Source organism: Acanthochromis polyacanthus, chromosome 17 (genome assembly GCF_021347895.1).
Source record: "Acanthochromis polyacanthus isolate Apoly-LR-REF ecotype Palm Island chromosome 17, KAUST_Apoly_ChrSc, whole genome shotgun sequence".
Lineage (NCBI taxonomy): Eukaryota > Metazoa > Chordata > Actinopteri > Pomacentridae > Acanthochromis > Acanthochromis polyacanthus.
The window spans coordinates 21,801,230-21,818,201 of NC_067129.1; the positions used below are offsets into that span (position 1 = coordinate 21,801,230).

The 16,972-nt window shown below is 40.6% G+C and overlaps 1 protein-coding gene across 2 annotated transcripts in view; it reads right to left on the minus strand.

Annotated features, from left to right (window-relative positions):
- Positions 1-15,233, minus strand: part of esama (endothelial cell adhesion molecule a) — an 81,352-nt gene extending 66,119 nt beyond the window's left edge. The window contains exons 1-2 of one of the 2 annotated variants that reach the window (XM_051937165.1): positions 15,079-15,233; positions 14,756-14,950 (exon numbers count right to left, since the gene is read on the minus strand). In XM_051937165.1, coding sequence (XP_051793125.1) covers positions 14,756-14,822 — 67 coding nt within the window. In that variant the 5' untranslated portion in view covers positions 14,823-14,950; positions 15,079-15,233. Of the gene's footprint in view, positions 1-14,755 lie in introns of both variants that reach the window. The other variant, XM_051937164.1, reaches the window with a different exon arrangement.
- Between the last annotated feature and the right edge of the window lie 1,739 nt (positions 15,234-16,972).

Genomic DNA, 16,972 nt, shown 5'->3' on the forward strand with positions numbered 1-16,972 from the left:
TCCTTAATGCACCTTTCCTCCCACTTTCAGCACAGTCAGCTTCACGGCAATTTAACAATATGTACAAATTGGTGTCAGTGTGTGCGAGCTGAACATGTCAGGGCGCTGTTAGAAAACGCCACACAACACTAAAGCCGGTTCTTCTTCTGGCCCCTTGAACTCTTGTCACAGATTCTGTATGGGATTCTGTGCATTTCCCAGATTTTCCCATTTTTTGGCTGTTTATTCGATAGTGGAGATAAAAATAAGAATCAAGGGGAGATGAGCATTCATACATCATCTCTGATACAGTACATGGGCTTGTGGGAGATGTGGTGTATGATGCACGAATACAAGAAGTTACTAAGAAATGCAGCTCCTCCATGAATATCCAGGAGAGCGCTGATCATCGTATGGTAGACGAATGATACTTGGCCAGCCAGGGTGTCAAAGAGAGAGGTTTCTGTGAGCAGTAGCTGGCAAGAGTCACAAACTTTACTTGTGCCTTTTATTCTGTGTGTCTGACAGCACCTCTTCACTCATCCCGCCTCACTCAGAACACCAATACAGCCTCGGATGCCCTAAAGGCCTCGGCTTAATAGCGTGAATGTAATGACTTTTTCCACAAAGTTGCCTGCTGCCAGTTTCACCCCTTAGACAGTTACACCATCTGGCTTTCTCTGACCCGCTGTAATTACGCTTTTGATAATGCCAGCGAAATTTTTCTCTTCTCACAGGTGTCAGTGACAGTGTCTCAGAAAAAAGATGATTGCTGTGTGGATCCACATGGTGTGTGTGTGTGTGTGTGTGTGTGTGTGTGTGTGTGTGTGTCAGGCAGACGTCACATCTTTGTTCACTGTGGAGCAAGTGAGCACAGGTCTTCCAAATATGACCCTCATCCTCATATTGTATCTAACAAAAGAAGTAAGTCAACCTTGTGTCAGCCATGTATCCAATTGTTTCAAGTTGATGTTATCCTGAAAAGAAAAAAAGAGTAAACGCCACAAATGTCAAGAAATCATGACATTCTTTTGAAATACACACGTGGACAAAATTGTTGGTACCCCTCAGTTAAAGAAGGAAAAACCCACAATTCTCACTGAAATCACTTGAAACTCACAAAAGTAACAATAAATAAAATGTATTGAAAATTAAATAATCAAAAACAGCCATTACTTTTGAATTGTTGATTAACATAATTATTTTAAAAAACAAACTAATGAAACAGGCCTGGACAAAAATGATGGTACCTCTATAAAAGATTGAAAACTATTTGACCAGAGTGACATGATTAACTCAGGTGTGTCATTTAATTGACATCACAGGTGTTTCCAAACTCATAATCAGTCAGTCTGCCTATTTAAAGGGAGACAAGTAGTCACCCTGCTGTTTGGTGAAAAGGTGTGTACCACACTGAACATGGACAACAGAAAGCGAAGGAGAGAATTGTCCCAGGACATCCGAAAAAAAATGATAGACAAACATCTTAAAGGTAAAGGCTATAAGACCATCTCTAAACAGCTTGAAGTTCCTGTGACAACAGTGGCTCATATTATTCAGAAGTTCAAGACCCACGGGACAGTAGCCAACCTCCCTGGACGTGGCCGCAAGAGGAAAATTGATGACAAACTGAAGAGACGGATCGTTGGAATTGTATCCAAAGAGCACAGAGCAACCTCCAAAGAAATTAAAGGTGAACTCCAAGGCCAAGGTACATCAGTGTCAGATCGCACCATTCGTCGTTGTTTGAGCCAAAGTGGACTTCATGGGAGACGACCAAGGAGGACACCACTGCTGAAAAAAACTCATAAAAAAGCCAGACTGGAATTTGCAAAAATGCATGTTGACAAGCCACAAAGCTTCTGGGAGAATGTCCTTTGGACAGATGAGACCAAACTGGAGCTTTTTGGTAAGGCACATCAACTCTATGTTCATAGACTCAAAAACCAAGCATACGAAGAAAAGAACACTGTCCCTACGGTGAAACATGGAGGAGGCTCAGTAATGTTTTGGGGCTGCTTTGCTGCATCTGGCACAGGGTGTCTTGAAAGTGTGCAAGGTACGATGAAATCTGAAGACTATCAAGGCATTCTGGAGAGAAATGTGCTACCTAGTGTCAGAAAGCTTGGTCTCAGTTGCAGGTCATGGGTCTTCCAACAGGACAACGATCCAAAACACACAGCCAAAAACACCCAAGAATGGCTGAGAGAAAAGCGTTGGACTATTCTAAAGTGGCCTTCTATGAGCCCAGATCTGAATCCCATTGAACATATGTGGAAGGAGCTGAAACATGCCATTTGGAGAAGACACCCATCAAACCTGAGACAACTGGAGCTGTTTGCTCATGAGGAGTGGGCCAAAATACCTGTTGACAGCTGCAGAACGCTCATTGACAAATACAGAAATCGTTTAATTGCAGTGATTGCCTCAAAAGGTTGTGCAACAAAATATTAAGTTATGGGTACCATCATTTTTGTCCAGCCCTATTTCATTAGTTTGTTTTTTTTAAATAATTATGTTAATCAACAATTCAAAAGTGATGGCTGATTTTGATTATTTAATTTTCAATAAATTTTTATTTATTGTTACTTTTGTGAGTTTCAAGTGATTTCAGTGAGAATTGTGGGTTTTTCCTTCTTTAACTGAGGGGTACCAACAATTTTGTCCACGTGTGTAATATGAGGGTTGCTGAGGTTCAGGGAAAATGAGCAACAGTGCGAAATCCCATCAGTAGAGTTGTCCCCAGCTGATCCCATGGATCAGTGTCTCAAAACATTTGGGAAAATGTTTAGTAGCTGTCCCAGTTAAAATGAAACTAAGCCTTTTTGCCCTGAACAGTGGTTTCATTCACCATTCTTTCATGGGAGCATTACTCAGAGTGGGGTGAGACAATGTTGTAATCTTTATTTAAGCAAATCCCTGGAGGCCAAAATGTCATTTTTTTTTGGTCACTCACTCTTATCGTTTTGCTATAAAGGCAAGACTGCAATGTAGAACTCCATGAGAGCGCATATACTGTATAATAAGGTTTACTATGCAATCAGATGTGATTTGCTGACTTAAACTGTGAAATAGTTGCAAATGTTACGCTTACTTAACCGTTGATAAAGCCAATAAATTAAATACAATTAAATGACAGAAGTTAAGTACTCTCAGGTAGACCAGTGTGTCCTTGTTCGGCTCAGGACATCCAGTCAGGCGATAAATCACGCTACATCCGTCAAGCCTCTTGTTTTGTTTTCTTTTTATGCGCTGCAGGTTTTGGGTCAGTCTTATGTTCTTGGCAGACTGTACGACTTGCTTCCAGAGCTTCAGTTAAATCTCCAATGGTTGTAGAGAAATGGACTGAAAAAAAAAAGTTACTAAAAATCTCCCCGGTTTGCATCCCGGCCTTCCTGGGGTCTTTCTACATGGAGTTTGGACATTGCCCCTGTAAATTCATTGGTTTTCTCTGGGTACTCCACCTTCCTCCCACAGTCAAAAATACCTGCTCATGTTAATTGCTAACTCTAAATTGTCTGTAGGTGTGAATGTGAGAGGGATTGTTTGTGCGTTTATGTAGCCCTGTGATAGACTGGAGATCTGCCTTCACCCGGAGTCAGCTGGGATAGACTCCAGCCCGACCACGACCCTAATGATGATTAAGTGGTGTATGGATGATGGATGTAAATCATCACATAGTATCAACAATGTTAAGATGATAAGAATGATCGGAGTGTGTATGAATTGTAGGATAAACTGTTTTCGGAGCAGCCCAGCAAAATTTCCTTGTACATTTTATGTGCAATAAAGACATTCTCTTATCAAAATGAATAACTAAGCCTATAGAAGAGTCAGAATTCTGCTTCACTGTCACTGAATTTCTATTCTGACCCAAATTCTGTGTGAAGTTTAAAAAAGTGACAGCTCACCACCTCTGCAAACCTAATTTCTTGAGTGAAACCCTGCAGAGTCAAGATCATGCCTGAAGGCAACTATATCACAAATCAAAGTCACTTTTCTGGCAAATGATCATTTTCCTTTACTGTTGGGGGAAAGAAGCATCCCTATTCAATCAGAAGAGCAGAGAGGGACTGTAGTAAAGCACAATGCTAGTCTGCCAATTACTGCAGTGGCTCTGGATGCATAAATCGGTGCCACCAAAGGTCTAATGAAGTGGCTATTCTAATGAAAACACTCTGTCAATCTCAGTGACCAGCTAGAACAGCAGTAAATAAATGAGCAAACAGAAGTTAAAGAATGCAAAGGCTCATAAGTACAATAGTCCGTGTGATTGTAAACTTCCCAAATACTTGAAGAAGAAGAAAACCAGGATTATGTCAGTGTGTCTGAAGACATAAGTGCATCAGGCTCTAACCCCCACCCCCATCTAAGTACCTCCAAGTAAGAATAATTTAACACGGCCTATCTTTTCTAAGCCCATGCCCTCAATTCCCGTCTGTCCACGGCTTTATTAACTTATCCTTTTTTTTTTTTTTTTGAAGGACAGGACACAAGGACGTGTGGTTGTTGATTTCTTGTTGTACATCTGTCAGCGGCACTGGAAGCAAGCTGGGTTTCTTCCCAACAGGCAAGACTGGCATGGACCCTTTCGCCAAATCAAAACTCTTATAACTCCAGTCTGGATCACTGTGATCCCCCGTGGGTCAAGAACATTTCGCAAACTTCAGCCTGAGGAGACCCTTTCAAAACTCATTAGATAACTGGGAGGGGTATTCAACTAAAAACAACTATGTTTCTTAAGAAGCTGAAGATTTTATGATTTTTTTTAAAATAAACAGACAGTATTCTACCTTTCCCGTGTTCTCACAAGGTTCGACAATCACTGTCAAATCAAATCACTTGGTCCTTGTGTCACTTCTGACTTTCCTTGAAAATTTCATCCAAATCCTTTAGTCCATTTTTGAGTAATATTGCCAACAGACAGACAAACGTAGGCTGATTGTCCCGTAACTCCGCATTCCTTGGCGGACTAATAAATATAAGTTGGCTGGGGAAATATTTCAAGTTTTTACATATCTGACTGAAATTGTGGTCCATTGATCTGTCCATCCAAAAAACAAGGGCCAATGTGGATCTAGTGCTGTAATACCTGCCTACATTAGCTTTATGGTATTAAAAATTCTGCAGCAGAAAAGGTGACTACAAAAAAAAAAGCCAGAATCAGTGACAGAAAGGTGAAATCCAGATGCAGCACTCCATCTAAGGTAGCATCTTTAAACTTTTTTTCTAATTACTTTCAATTATGTAGCTTTCATTTTTGGAAGAATTTGTTCAGTTATTTAGACATGTTACATCCCATACGTTTTGGTCTAATATTTTAGTTTCCTTTGTTTTTAAGCATATTTTTTTGTACTGAAATACTAGCTTGCATATTGTGTTCCGTTTTTTGTGCCCACTCTCTACTTTTTCTCGAGAACATACAGGGAGGGTCGAGGGTTTTCTCCACCCCGAGTTGCAAACACTCAACAGAACATACTTGTCATTAAATGCCATTAAAACATAGGAGGAACTGATTTGCAGATGAAAGTTCCGACCATGTGGGCACGTGCCAGGCATTCACACGCAGCTTGAACTGACAGATAGATTGGAAAAGAGGTTTTTCACATCAGCTGTCTGAAGTGAGGCTGAGAATAGATGGAGAGTACCCAGCAAAGCAGCCAGACTGGCCTTAAGATCCACCTGATAAGCCCCCTGTGGCTCCCCTGGTTGTAAATAGTCATTAGCCAGCGTGCTGTCAAGACCGGCTACAGCAGCGTCACAGGCAACCCTGAATTAAGAGCTGGGTATGAAGCTGACATTGCTGTCTGGATTGTGATTCAGCAGCACATGCCATTATTGTGCCTTGGGAGAGACCTTCCAAATCAAGATATGTCTACAAATTTATATATATACACTATCGTTCAATAGTTTGGGGTCACCCAGGCAAATTCATGTTTTCCATGAAAACTCACACTTTGGTAGCCTAGCCGCGCTAGACAACCCACGGCAACGAATTTAATTCTCTGCCAGGGTGGGTCTAGTTACCCTCCATAAGGCTTGAGGTTGGATGCTCCTAAAACCGGCCGGACGAATCACCATGAAGTGTAGAGTCAGAAGGCGGGCGTTACTAAGTGACGACAGAGGCGTGACGATTCTGACAGAAACAACCGGAAACAACTAGACTAGCCGCGCTACACAACCCACGGCAACGAATTTAATTCTCTGCCAGGGTCGACAACAAAAACGACAACAGTTGTTGAGCTCCATTAGCACCGACTCTGAATAATCTTTCTGTTAACATGTCTGTAATATACTTGAGCTTCACCCATTGACTGTATAAATAAGGCTTCACCGAACTACCGCATCCTCTGATTTCCGGCGCTCTCGGAGCCTATTCGTTGCGCTGATTGGTTGTATACCTACCCAATTGCTGCAGAGTGATTTGATAGACAACCTTTTAGCCCGCCTCCCTCCCTGTCGAGCGTGCCTAGACCCTTCTGTCTTCAGAGCATGGGTCTAGCGTGTCTAGGCTAACACTTCGGCAGATTAATTTAAAAAATATATGATGAATAAAATAACTTCTTTTTCTGGTCCCGTAACACTGACAACAACAAAGATATGAACTAAAGGCAGAACATTTTACTGTTTTACAATACTTTGTGCTTTAGTGTTTGTTTAACTTTACAACAGAGAGGAATTTTCAAGTACAAAAACATGGAACAAAGCATGAAACATCCGGGAAATTCTATAACCTTGAAGAGTCAATCTATGAATGAGTTATGAAATACATCTTTCCTCTTGTACTTCTTGTTGCTGCAAATTAGAGGTAGGTTGCATATATATATATATATATATATATATATATATATATACACATATACATACATACATATATATGTATATATATGCTGTATATAAGCAACATAATAAGTGACGTTACTGCTAAAATATTATTTATGCAGCTCTCTGATGCCCTTTAACATTAAATCACATTTTCTCTACTCTATTGCACTCTTGACTGAGAAAGAGTTCATTTAACGTCAGCTTTCGACAGATCAGAAGTAGAATGACAGTGTGCTTATGCTTTGAAAGTCAGGGGAAAAATGTAAAGTGACTGCCTTCAAGTGACCCCAAATTTTTGAACAGTAGTGTTGTCCATTAGTTGCCAAAAGCAATTACCAGCTGAAAGTAACTGTTTTTCTAGCCCATGTGCAAATAAAATACACAAAATTATGTTTTACTGTCCACAAGAGATTTCTATCAGAGCTTGCAGGCATCTCTCCAGGCATCAATCACTAATGAGGAAAAAATATCTACGCTCATAAACAGTCACTCTGCTACTGTTGCCTTTCCGTCTTTTTGTGAAAGGAAGAAGGGGAGGGACAGAGAGAGAAAGACTGAAGGAAATAAGGACAGAAGGAAGATGCAGTAAAGACGAACGGGTGTCTGTGCCTTTAAGAGTCCCCAGGCTAGGACCAAACGTTGGGAAAGTCGCCCAGTGCTTTTCTCATGACCCCTGAGAGGAGGCCTTCTTCCTTCTGGGTCCGTGGATGGAGATGAGACGTCACAGAAAACCCAGGAAAGGGACACCACTAACTGTACATGCTATGGCTGGGATTGCATCCATCTGTTTACCTGAACACAATCCTCTAACTGTGCTGTTTCTGTTATTACTGAGAACAAATTATTATTTTCCTGCAAATGTCAGCTACACGTCCAAACATATCCAGCCAACATGTGACAGAACTAGTTATGTTTCTCCTCTGACACTTTCCCACAGTCTATCTCATGCTGGGACTAAAAATATCAATGTTTGTGTAAACTTAAAAATAGTGGTAACTCAGCGAATATAGGGCAGGAGTTGTAACTCATCAAACCTCCAATGGTTTGCCTGAACATGGTCTTTAGAGGTCAATGCAGCTTTTTAAAATGCAGCTAATACTGCAGTGCTCCACATTCTTTAATCACGGCATTAATCCTTTGAATGTGACTTTAATTAAGGTAATATAACTAGATTAAGGTGTTTACATGACCCCGGGTTTAATTGAAGTATTTTTAGAATTAAACTGAGATTAAAATATCAATGTCAGAGTCACTGCGGGACGCGATTGTTAACATTTCTTGTTGGAAATTCAGATCACTAACAGATGTAAAATGTTCACAGACACATGCAAACTGACTACTAAGAGACACCAAAAGACATGCAGAAATTACCAAAAAGATATGCAAAAAAAAGCCACAAAATGATGCAAAAATAAATAAGAGACTTCAAGCAATCACAAAGAGATACAAAATAACCACAACAAGATGAAAAAGTGCTATAAAGAGATGTTAACAGCAAAGACAAAAGATATTAAACAAAAGCACGACCGCAGTACTCTTGACAAGGATATTCATTCCCCCATATGGCACTGTTAGAAATGCAGCATTGTTTTAGAAATGATTTGCTTACTAGTAATTGACGATCAGAAATCACGGCAACACAGAATGTGGCCATTTAATATAGATGTAATCACAAACAAAATGACCTGGCGCTGAGCACAAGCATGTGTTATGCATGCGTATGTTTACGTACAAACACTAAATGGCATGTCCTAAATATGTAGCAGGTGACAGGAATTGAATGGGACTCGGAAACATCCCCACAATTTAATCAATTGTTCATTGTATCATTTCGGGCGTATAAGTCTGCAGTGGTGGATTTGTTGTAAAATCGCAATCATGTGATCGTCAACAGGCAGCTGACGTAGTGTTCAATTGTAGTTGTAGTTAGAGTGCCGCAATGATACAGAAACCTTTAACAAGTCCATGGATCCAGACTAAAATCTACTCAGGTGGTCCTTGTGTCATTTCTGACCTTCCCTGAAAATTTCATCCAAATCCGTCAATAATGTTGCCAACAGAACAAACGGACAGACAAACGTACACCAATCGTCACATAACTTCGCTGCGTTCCTTAGCGTAGTGATAACAGTGAAGAAAAGCAAAAAGCTTCAACCACAAAGAGACATAAAAAAACCCACAAAAAAATCAAAAAGATATTTACTCTGTCCGTGCCACATGCACAGGTATGCCAAAGCCTTAAATGGAATTTCTGGCAAAGTATGGATTGTAGATTTTTCAAACGCATATAATTTCTCTTGCACAGAAAAGGCTCTCTCTTTCTCCCCCAACATGGTGAGGGTGAACCTGCACTAATCTCCCTTTAGGTTCTTGTTCTTCTGAGTCCTAGCACAGGGTGCCAGTGAGTGTAAATACGAAGGATTACAAGGGGCATCGGGACACTTGCGTGGACTGACGATTGGAGAGCAAGAGAGGGAAAAAGTGGACTGTTGTATGTCTCTGTCATTATGTACTGGCAAATCCCTCAATCTCTCTCCTCAAATCAAAATTGCATCAATTGCTGGGGACACATACATGAGGAGAGCGGGCTTCAAACTGCTGTAATCCTGGCTCAAAGTGGAAAGGGGCTTTGAGCACATCCATTTGGTATTATTCTAAGAAATGGGCAATTAGAGATAAGGCTATAGTTGTAAGTTGGACAAACTGCAATCCATGGCTCTGCTTCCTGCAGTTTAAGGGAACATAAAATATATTTAGGGATTACGTGTTGTCATGGTGACAATGGAGACTGAAACAGGAAACAAACCAAATGTTACTATATCACCATATATAGGATATGCCAGTATGTCAGGCTTAAATACATGTTATCTTATAATGAGGGAGGGATCAGGACCCAAAGTGGCCCCATGTTGAAATAATACGCGTTGCTAAAAATAATTCTTGCAACACTCTCACTCACTCTTATAAATCACTGACAGTCGCCACAGAAATCAGCAGGAGCAGTGCAGGCACGCCACCTCCCAGTGGAGCCTTTTGAAGCTTGTATGGACTGACCTTGTTAAATAAGTCAAGTCCATGGCGGGACTCACCTGGAAAATAAATGAAGACGCTCTTTTGCCAAACGGCGTGTCCAGAATGAAAGAGTAATTGTAAAGCGGTCAGTGCAGTGATAAGGCGTACCTCATGGCTCTGGTTTTTGATAGGAGTCGTCTAGCTTCAAGATTAGCATGGGTAGTAATGTAAATGCACAACTGAACACTGTGTCAATGCTGAGACAATAGCTAAAATAGCAGCTTTTTCTATTACCCTCCAGGAGCATCTAAAAATATTAGTTTTCCAAGTTCCAATTTCATTAATCAATATAATTGCACTATCCCTTCATTATATTACGGACAAACACAGCAGCTTATTAACAATCTAATTTCAAACACAAATCAAAATATGTCTGAATCTATCATGAGAGCTCTGAGTAATGTGTTCTTCATTAGGCTACCTACGTGAACGAGAGGGCCTGAAACACACACCTAAGAATTAAACCCTAATTACAGATGACAAGGACACCTCAAGCACATTGGTAAGAGTGAAATAATAATAGGAAAAGATTAAACTCCCCCTGAAAGAGATTCATGTGTTAACTTGCCTCAGAACAAATGACAGGAGAGCAAATTCATTGAGGCAATTAGAAAACTGCGTAATTAGGCACAATGGCTGTTGAACCTGAGCTCATGTAATCAAATTAGCTGACCCACACACGACTTTACTGAGACAATATTAATGAGTTCATGTGATTTAAAAAAAAAAGAAGCTCTGCTATAATTTTATGCTGGAAAGGCTTCGTATAAAAACATACATCTGCTGGGAGGAAGCACAGAAGGTAAGAGTCTCTTCAATAAGTGATCTCACACTATTGTCTATTTTCAGCAGTTCCTCTTTGAACCAGAGTATGTGTGTAACTTGTTTCTGCCTGAACCAGAACACATACACTACCAGTCAAAAGTTTGGGGTCACTTAGAAATGCCTGCAGTTTTTTCTCAATTAAAAGAATATTACATTAATCAGAAATACAGTCTAGACATTGTTAATGTGGTAAATGACTATTCTAGCTGGAAATGGCTGATTTTTAATAGAATATCTCCATAGGGGTACAGAGGAACATTTCCAGCAACCATCACTCCTGTGTTCTAATGCTACATTGTGTTAGCTAATGGTGTTGAAAGGCTACTTGATGATTTGAAAACCCTTGAGCAATTATGTTAGTACATTAATTAAAGTGGGAGTTTTCTTGGAAAACATGAAATTGTCTGGGTGACCCCAAACTTTTGAACAACAGTTTACATCCCATGCTTGGATTTTTGTACAGTTACCATCGTCTTTTCATGGGTGCATTTGTGAGAAAACATATTGAAGATTAGAACTATATCAGAATTTTTAGGTTTTATTTTTGTAGATGATCAATTACAATAATTCCCTGGTCTACATTAAGATAAACAACACCAAACATTTCCTCAACCACATCCTACAATCTAAGGTAGTGTCTTACAGGGGAACTTCGGTTTTTTTCAACCTGGGGTCTGTTTTCATATGTCATTTCATACATGTGAGTGATGGAGAAATGAATTTTCGACATAGCTCCAGTATTTAGCCAAGCAGGCAGCTTAGCAGCTCAGCTAGCGAAAAGTATGGGGCAACTTGCCCCCCCCCCCCCCGCGTCAAAGTCCGCCCTAACGTGCTTTTTTCCCCACACTGACCGGCTCGGAAAGTCTCAATCAGTGTCCCACAACATACTAGAGATGAGAAGTGAACGAAAATCTCCACATTACCGGGCGATCGCTCTTTGCTTTGGTCTGTATCCAAATCACGGGACACTAGAAAGCAAATCTCGTTCCGAAATCGCGCGATAGCTCGCGAAATTTGGCGTGAGCTAACACAATGTAGCATTAGAACATTAGATAGCATTAGCATTAGATGGTTGCTGGAAATGTTCCTCTGTACTCCTATGGAGATATTTCATTAAAGTCATCTGTTTCCAGCTAGAATAGTCATTTACCACAATAACAGTGTCTAGACTGTATTTCTGATTCATTTAATGTTATCGTCATTGAAAAAAATGCTTTTCTTTGACAAATAAGGATATTTCTAAGTGACCCCAAACTTTTGAACGGTAGGTGTATATTCAACCAAAGAACGAACCCTGCAACAGATGGTCCCTACAGAGCTCTGATCTCAGCATCATGGAGTCAGGCTGGATTACATGAGGACACCGAGACAGACTGAACCCGCAGAACTGTGGCAAGTTCTCCGAGATGATTAAACTAACCTACCTGCTGAGTCCCTCGAAAAGTGTGTGTGCCAAGACAGCCAGCGCTGCTTTAAAGGCAAGAAGCGTTCACACCAAATATTGATTTCTTCTCTTTACTGCACTTGAATGAAGTTAATTAAGAAATTATTGATGGCATAGCCCTCCTCAGATAAGCAGGCACGTGAATCAAACAGTCAGCAGTGCTGGAGTATGTAGTTACTTTCCGATCTTTAATTAACAGTGAGTGCTTTCAATTTGAGGACATTATTTCTTCACTTTATATGCACATTGTGTAATGCTTTCCCTCAAAACTCTGTCCCCTTTTCTCAAATAGCACCTGCTTTGGTGCAAATCTGGTCTGCTCCTGCTCAGAAGTGTTCTGTGCTTCAGGCTCAGCGCATCACCTCACACACAGACTGCTCCTGTGTACTCGCTAAACTTCTGCTCTCAAATTTGGGCTCTTGTTGGATCTGTGTGAAACAATCCTGTCAATAGTGCCCAAGTGAAGTGCATATAGAAAGGCTTGAAAGGTGGGTGTGGATGCTGTATAGCAAAGTGATGATTTCACTGGTCAGGTTGGCCTGCTATTGGTTGGGGACTTTGGACAAATCTCACAAATCCGAGAGCAGAAGTTTGGGAAGTGACACGAGAGCCGATGCGACACAAGGAGATGCACTCAAACTGAAGTACAGGACATTTGTGGAGCTATAGTAAATCTGAGTGCAGACAAAGATTTCCAAGCATTAGCGTAACAGATTTGCACCAAAGCAGGGGCTATTAGAGAGAGGACAGGGTTTTGAGGGAAAGCATTACAAAATTTGAGCATAAAATGAATTGAAATTGAAAGACCACATTCCTGATTTAAGATAGCAAAAAGATCCATTGTGGAGACTTTGCTTTGAAATCCCATGCAGGCTTTGTTTTTAACATAACTTCAATCACTAATCAGCTACTTCTGAGTTCGATAACTGCTCTCATTTTTGCCTGAAACACCAAATGTGGGAGGAGGTTTGCTCACATCCTGCTCTAACACACTCAGCCACATCAGGGACTCAAGGAGTGAACCGCTTTCCTGTCGCCACAGGCTGCTATTCATGAACATTTCCTCTCTATATCTTGACCGCCGAGTGTTTTTCAGGACACACCTGCAGGGCGATTGATGGTGAGTCAAACGCCGAGGTCAAGGACAGCTACTGTGTTCGTGTTGTCCTGTTGTCCTGCGACACTGAATCACAGCCCGATGTTAAAACTCCAGATTAGTCAGTAGGAGACATTGCTAGAAATCACTCCATGAAATGACGTAAAGCAAAGTGTCATTGCAGGGGTTTCAGTGGTACAATGGACATGTTTCTCAGGTAAAAACTCCTCTCTTGGGGACTAACACGTGAGCGTGAGATTGTCTGTGTCAGCACATGTGGCTGTTTTGGCAACAGCACTGAAAAAACCCATACAGGCTTCAGGCTGCTGGGAGCAAATTCATGCAAAATGTGGAGCTCCAGCTTGCTTTCATGTCTCACAGGCCAAATGAAAGTCACCATCCTGTCTCTTGGAACTAACTGGCACTCACCTGAAGCAGATGGAGCACCATAACATAAATGGATATCTCCTGTTTTTCCGTATGAGAGGAGAGCGCTTCGTGAGGCCTGGTACAAGCTGAATGTTCGAGGCAGTCGCAATCGACAAAAATGCGGTTTCTGTTGATGCCGAGACTTAAATTGAGACAAGGACGACGATAAAAATGATATGCAAAATTCATGCGCAGAAGAACATACAGCTGCTGTTTAAGGAGAATGATTTTCTATTATATCTGAAGCCTGTTTTGACCTCCAGTCACTGTCTGATAGAAAAAGCCACACAACACTCCCCTCAAGAAAACCTATCTCCTGAAAAATCTTAACAATCTGTGAAATGTAAAAATCCCGCTCCACTTCGAGATAAAAAATTGACCAAAATTAATCATTTAAAACTTCTCATTCCTCAAAAACGTTTGCAAAATACTTGTGCAGCCGTACCGTGCCCCAATTTCTAAATCAAAGAGATGGCAGGGGAAAAGTAGGCTGCGTGTACTGTACAGCTATCAGAGAAAGTAGGAGTTTAATACATTGCTCGATAGAGTGACGGGGCTGAGCCAATGTTGCAGCAGCTATAAAGGGATTATTCTTCCCTGGAAGACATAATCATGTGTAACACACTTGTTTCAAATCCTGTGAAAAACAAACAGGTGTTTCAGCTTTAAATCCAGCCCCTCTTCTGCTGGCACACAAACGGCAGAAAACCCCCAGAACCAGACCTTTTCTGTCATTTCTTCACCAGTCATTAGGCTGAGATTATGACTAATTTCAGTGCTATTTATAACACATTTGACATCTTGAGATCTGCTTTTAAAAAGGGGGGTGTAACAAATGCAGTATGTCGCTTTGACTTGCTAAAAGTGGATGAAAAGGTGGTTTAATTGACTTATTAATTGACCTAAACTTGTGGAATGAAGAACACCTTGGTTGGCTTCATTAGAGTTTTCCTCAGTCCCTTGTTTGCATTATTTTAAAAGCATTTCAAATGTAAAGTTATAAAAGACTGTTTGGTCGTTTGTTGAAAAATAAAAAACACACGTGAATAAATGTAGAAATGTGAGAAAAGCAGCTCCTTACTGACCTGACAGCCCCCACAGGAAGGTAAATGAGAGCAAAGTAAGTTTCCTCGAAGTCGTGCAGACCTCCATGGTGGATGCAGCCACTTCTCAATGGGTTAATGTCCTTCGCCCGGCTTTTATATCTGAGCTCTGGTTTCGCCTCGGGCCAAGCTCTTCCAAGTCTGTCAAGAGGTTTTCCTTCAATCTCCTAGCAGACACTGGGGAAGGTAAGGGACACTTCAGGTGAGGAAAGTGTGGAAGCCGTCTTATCCCGCCGCAGCAGGAATCCTCTTTCTGACTTTGCAGAGATGAGAATAATAAAGTCAGGTGGAAACTGGATCACAACCTCCGACTCGGAAGGTCCTCCGCGACTCTTCTCCTCCTCTTTACGCTCGGCTGCATCTGCAATTTCCTCCTTATCGACGCGGCGGGGAGTACAACTCTGCAAGTTGTCATCCCGCGTCCTTTCCTAACGGAGAGAGAGAGAGAGACGTGCCACCTCAGCTGACGGAGCTAAAACTAGCTTCAATTACAACAACTGTTTCCGTTTTGTATTGTTTTAAAATAAAGCACTTGAATTACTGTCGCCGTTTCAGTGACAGCCTTTACAAAAGTCCTGCTTTTATTTTGAAAGCAAACCATCATTTTACTACATGTAAAATTTAGCTTGACGCAGTTACACCTGTTCTCTATTTCAGCGTCATGTGCAGGTGTAATGGCGACTGTTGAGACACGCTATTGTGTTTAAGTCATATTTAATTTAATTTCAATGGCAAATAGTGGAGGTGATAAGAAAACGGTACCTAGCGTGAGGACTGTTAGTCATATTGTATAACAAACAGCCCATAGAGGTTAAAGACGAAACTGAGGACATTGCACTTTATTTTATTTTATTCTATTTATTTATCCTATTTCTAAGCTCTATTTATTATTGGGACTTTTACATTTTATGTTCTCATCCTGTTTTTTTATCCCAGAGATTGATTTTATTTCCCTATGTTTTATTATTATAAATCTGTTTACTTATCCTTGCTGCTATATTGGTGAATGGCGGAACAATGAGCATGATTTTTTCTTGTCACTCACTCAAGTACCTGCCTGTCAGGTTCAAGTGTGTTTCGTAATGGAATGCCAAATCCAATACTTTTTTCTCCTAAACACATTTATACCCACGGATATAAATAAAGTGACCTTGAACCTTGGAGGAAAGCAACCCTTCCTCCATAATTTCCCTCCTGACCGTTAGGTACAATCAATTTTCATTTTAAGTCTTGCACAATAGTGATATCTTTATTTTTAAATTGCACTGGAATCATTTCACTGGTCTGAGGAAATCAGAATAGAGGCTATTCTGACAGCACAAAATGATAAAATATAAGAAAATAGCACACATGCAAAAGTGTCAAAGCAGGATGCCACTTCATTTTAAGCTTTTTATGCTGATTATTAATCACTATCACAGAGTTTATACAAAACCTCAATAAGACAAGGTGTGGCCTGTGTTTAGCCAATTTATTGGACTTTTATCATCCTTCAGTAATGTGTTAAGTCTTCTTCAGCTTTCTAAATGAATGAAGTTGTAGACTGAATGAAGCGTAAATTGTGTTGCAGTAAACAAGAAGAAATGGCCAAATTAACGTTTACTAAGGATGTCATATGGTCATACCTCACCACAGACAATGTAATGACAAACGGTTAAAATGAATCATATGTCTTTAAATGTACAAGATAGAGGCAGTGGGACTAATGGAATCAATCATTTAGTTCTGAATGGAGGAGATTATGTGAAAATTTGTTAGAAAGGTCTCAGTCAAGCTGAATTTTTCTCAAAAGTACAGAAACAACAACAGAATATGAATTATAAAACAATTCCTTTAAGTATCATGAGCGCTGTCCCAGCTGAAATGTCTCACTGCTGACTTACAGCCTGAATTTGCATTTAAATGAGATGAAAAGCAAGAGAAAAGGTGTTTAACTAAATTCTAGACAGGCATACTTTAGTGCAACTTGCCAGTTTCAAATACCCTGGCTCAAGCTTTTTCAACAATAAGCTTATTTTCAAAGCCTCACAACTAAAGCTCCGTCCTCTTCCCTTGAAAATCTTCAGCCCCTGTTCTATCATGTGTGAAGAAGCGTGGGTCTGAAAGCAGAGAAACAGACTGGATTCAGCTTGATGTGAATTCCCAAGGTGAGCTCACCACCCTGATGTAAAAATATGGACTGACCTGTGCTCTCCGAGG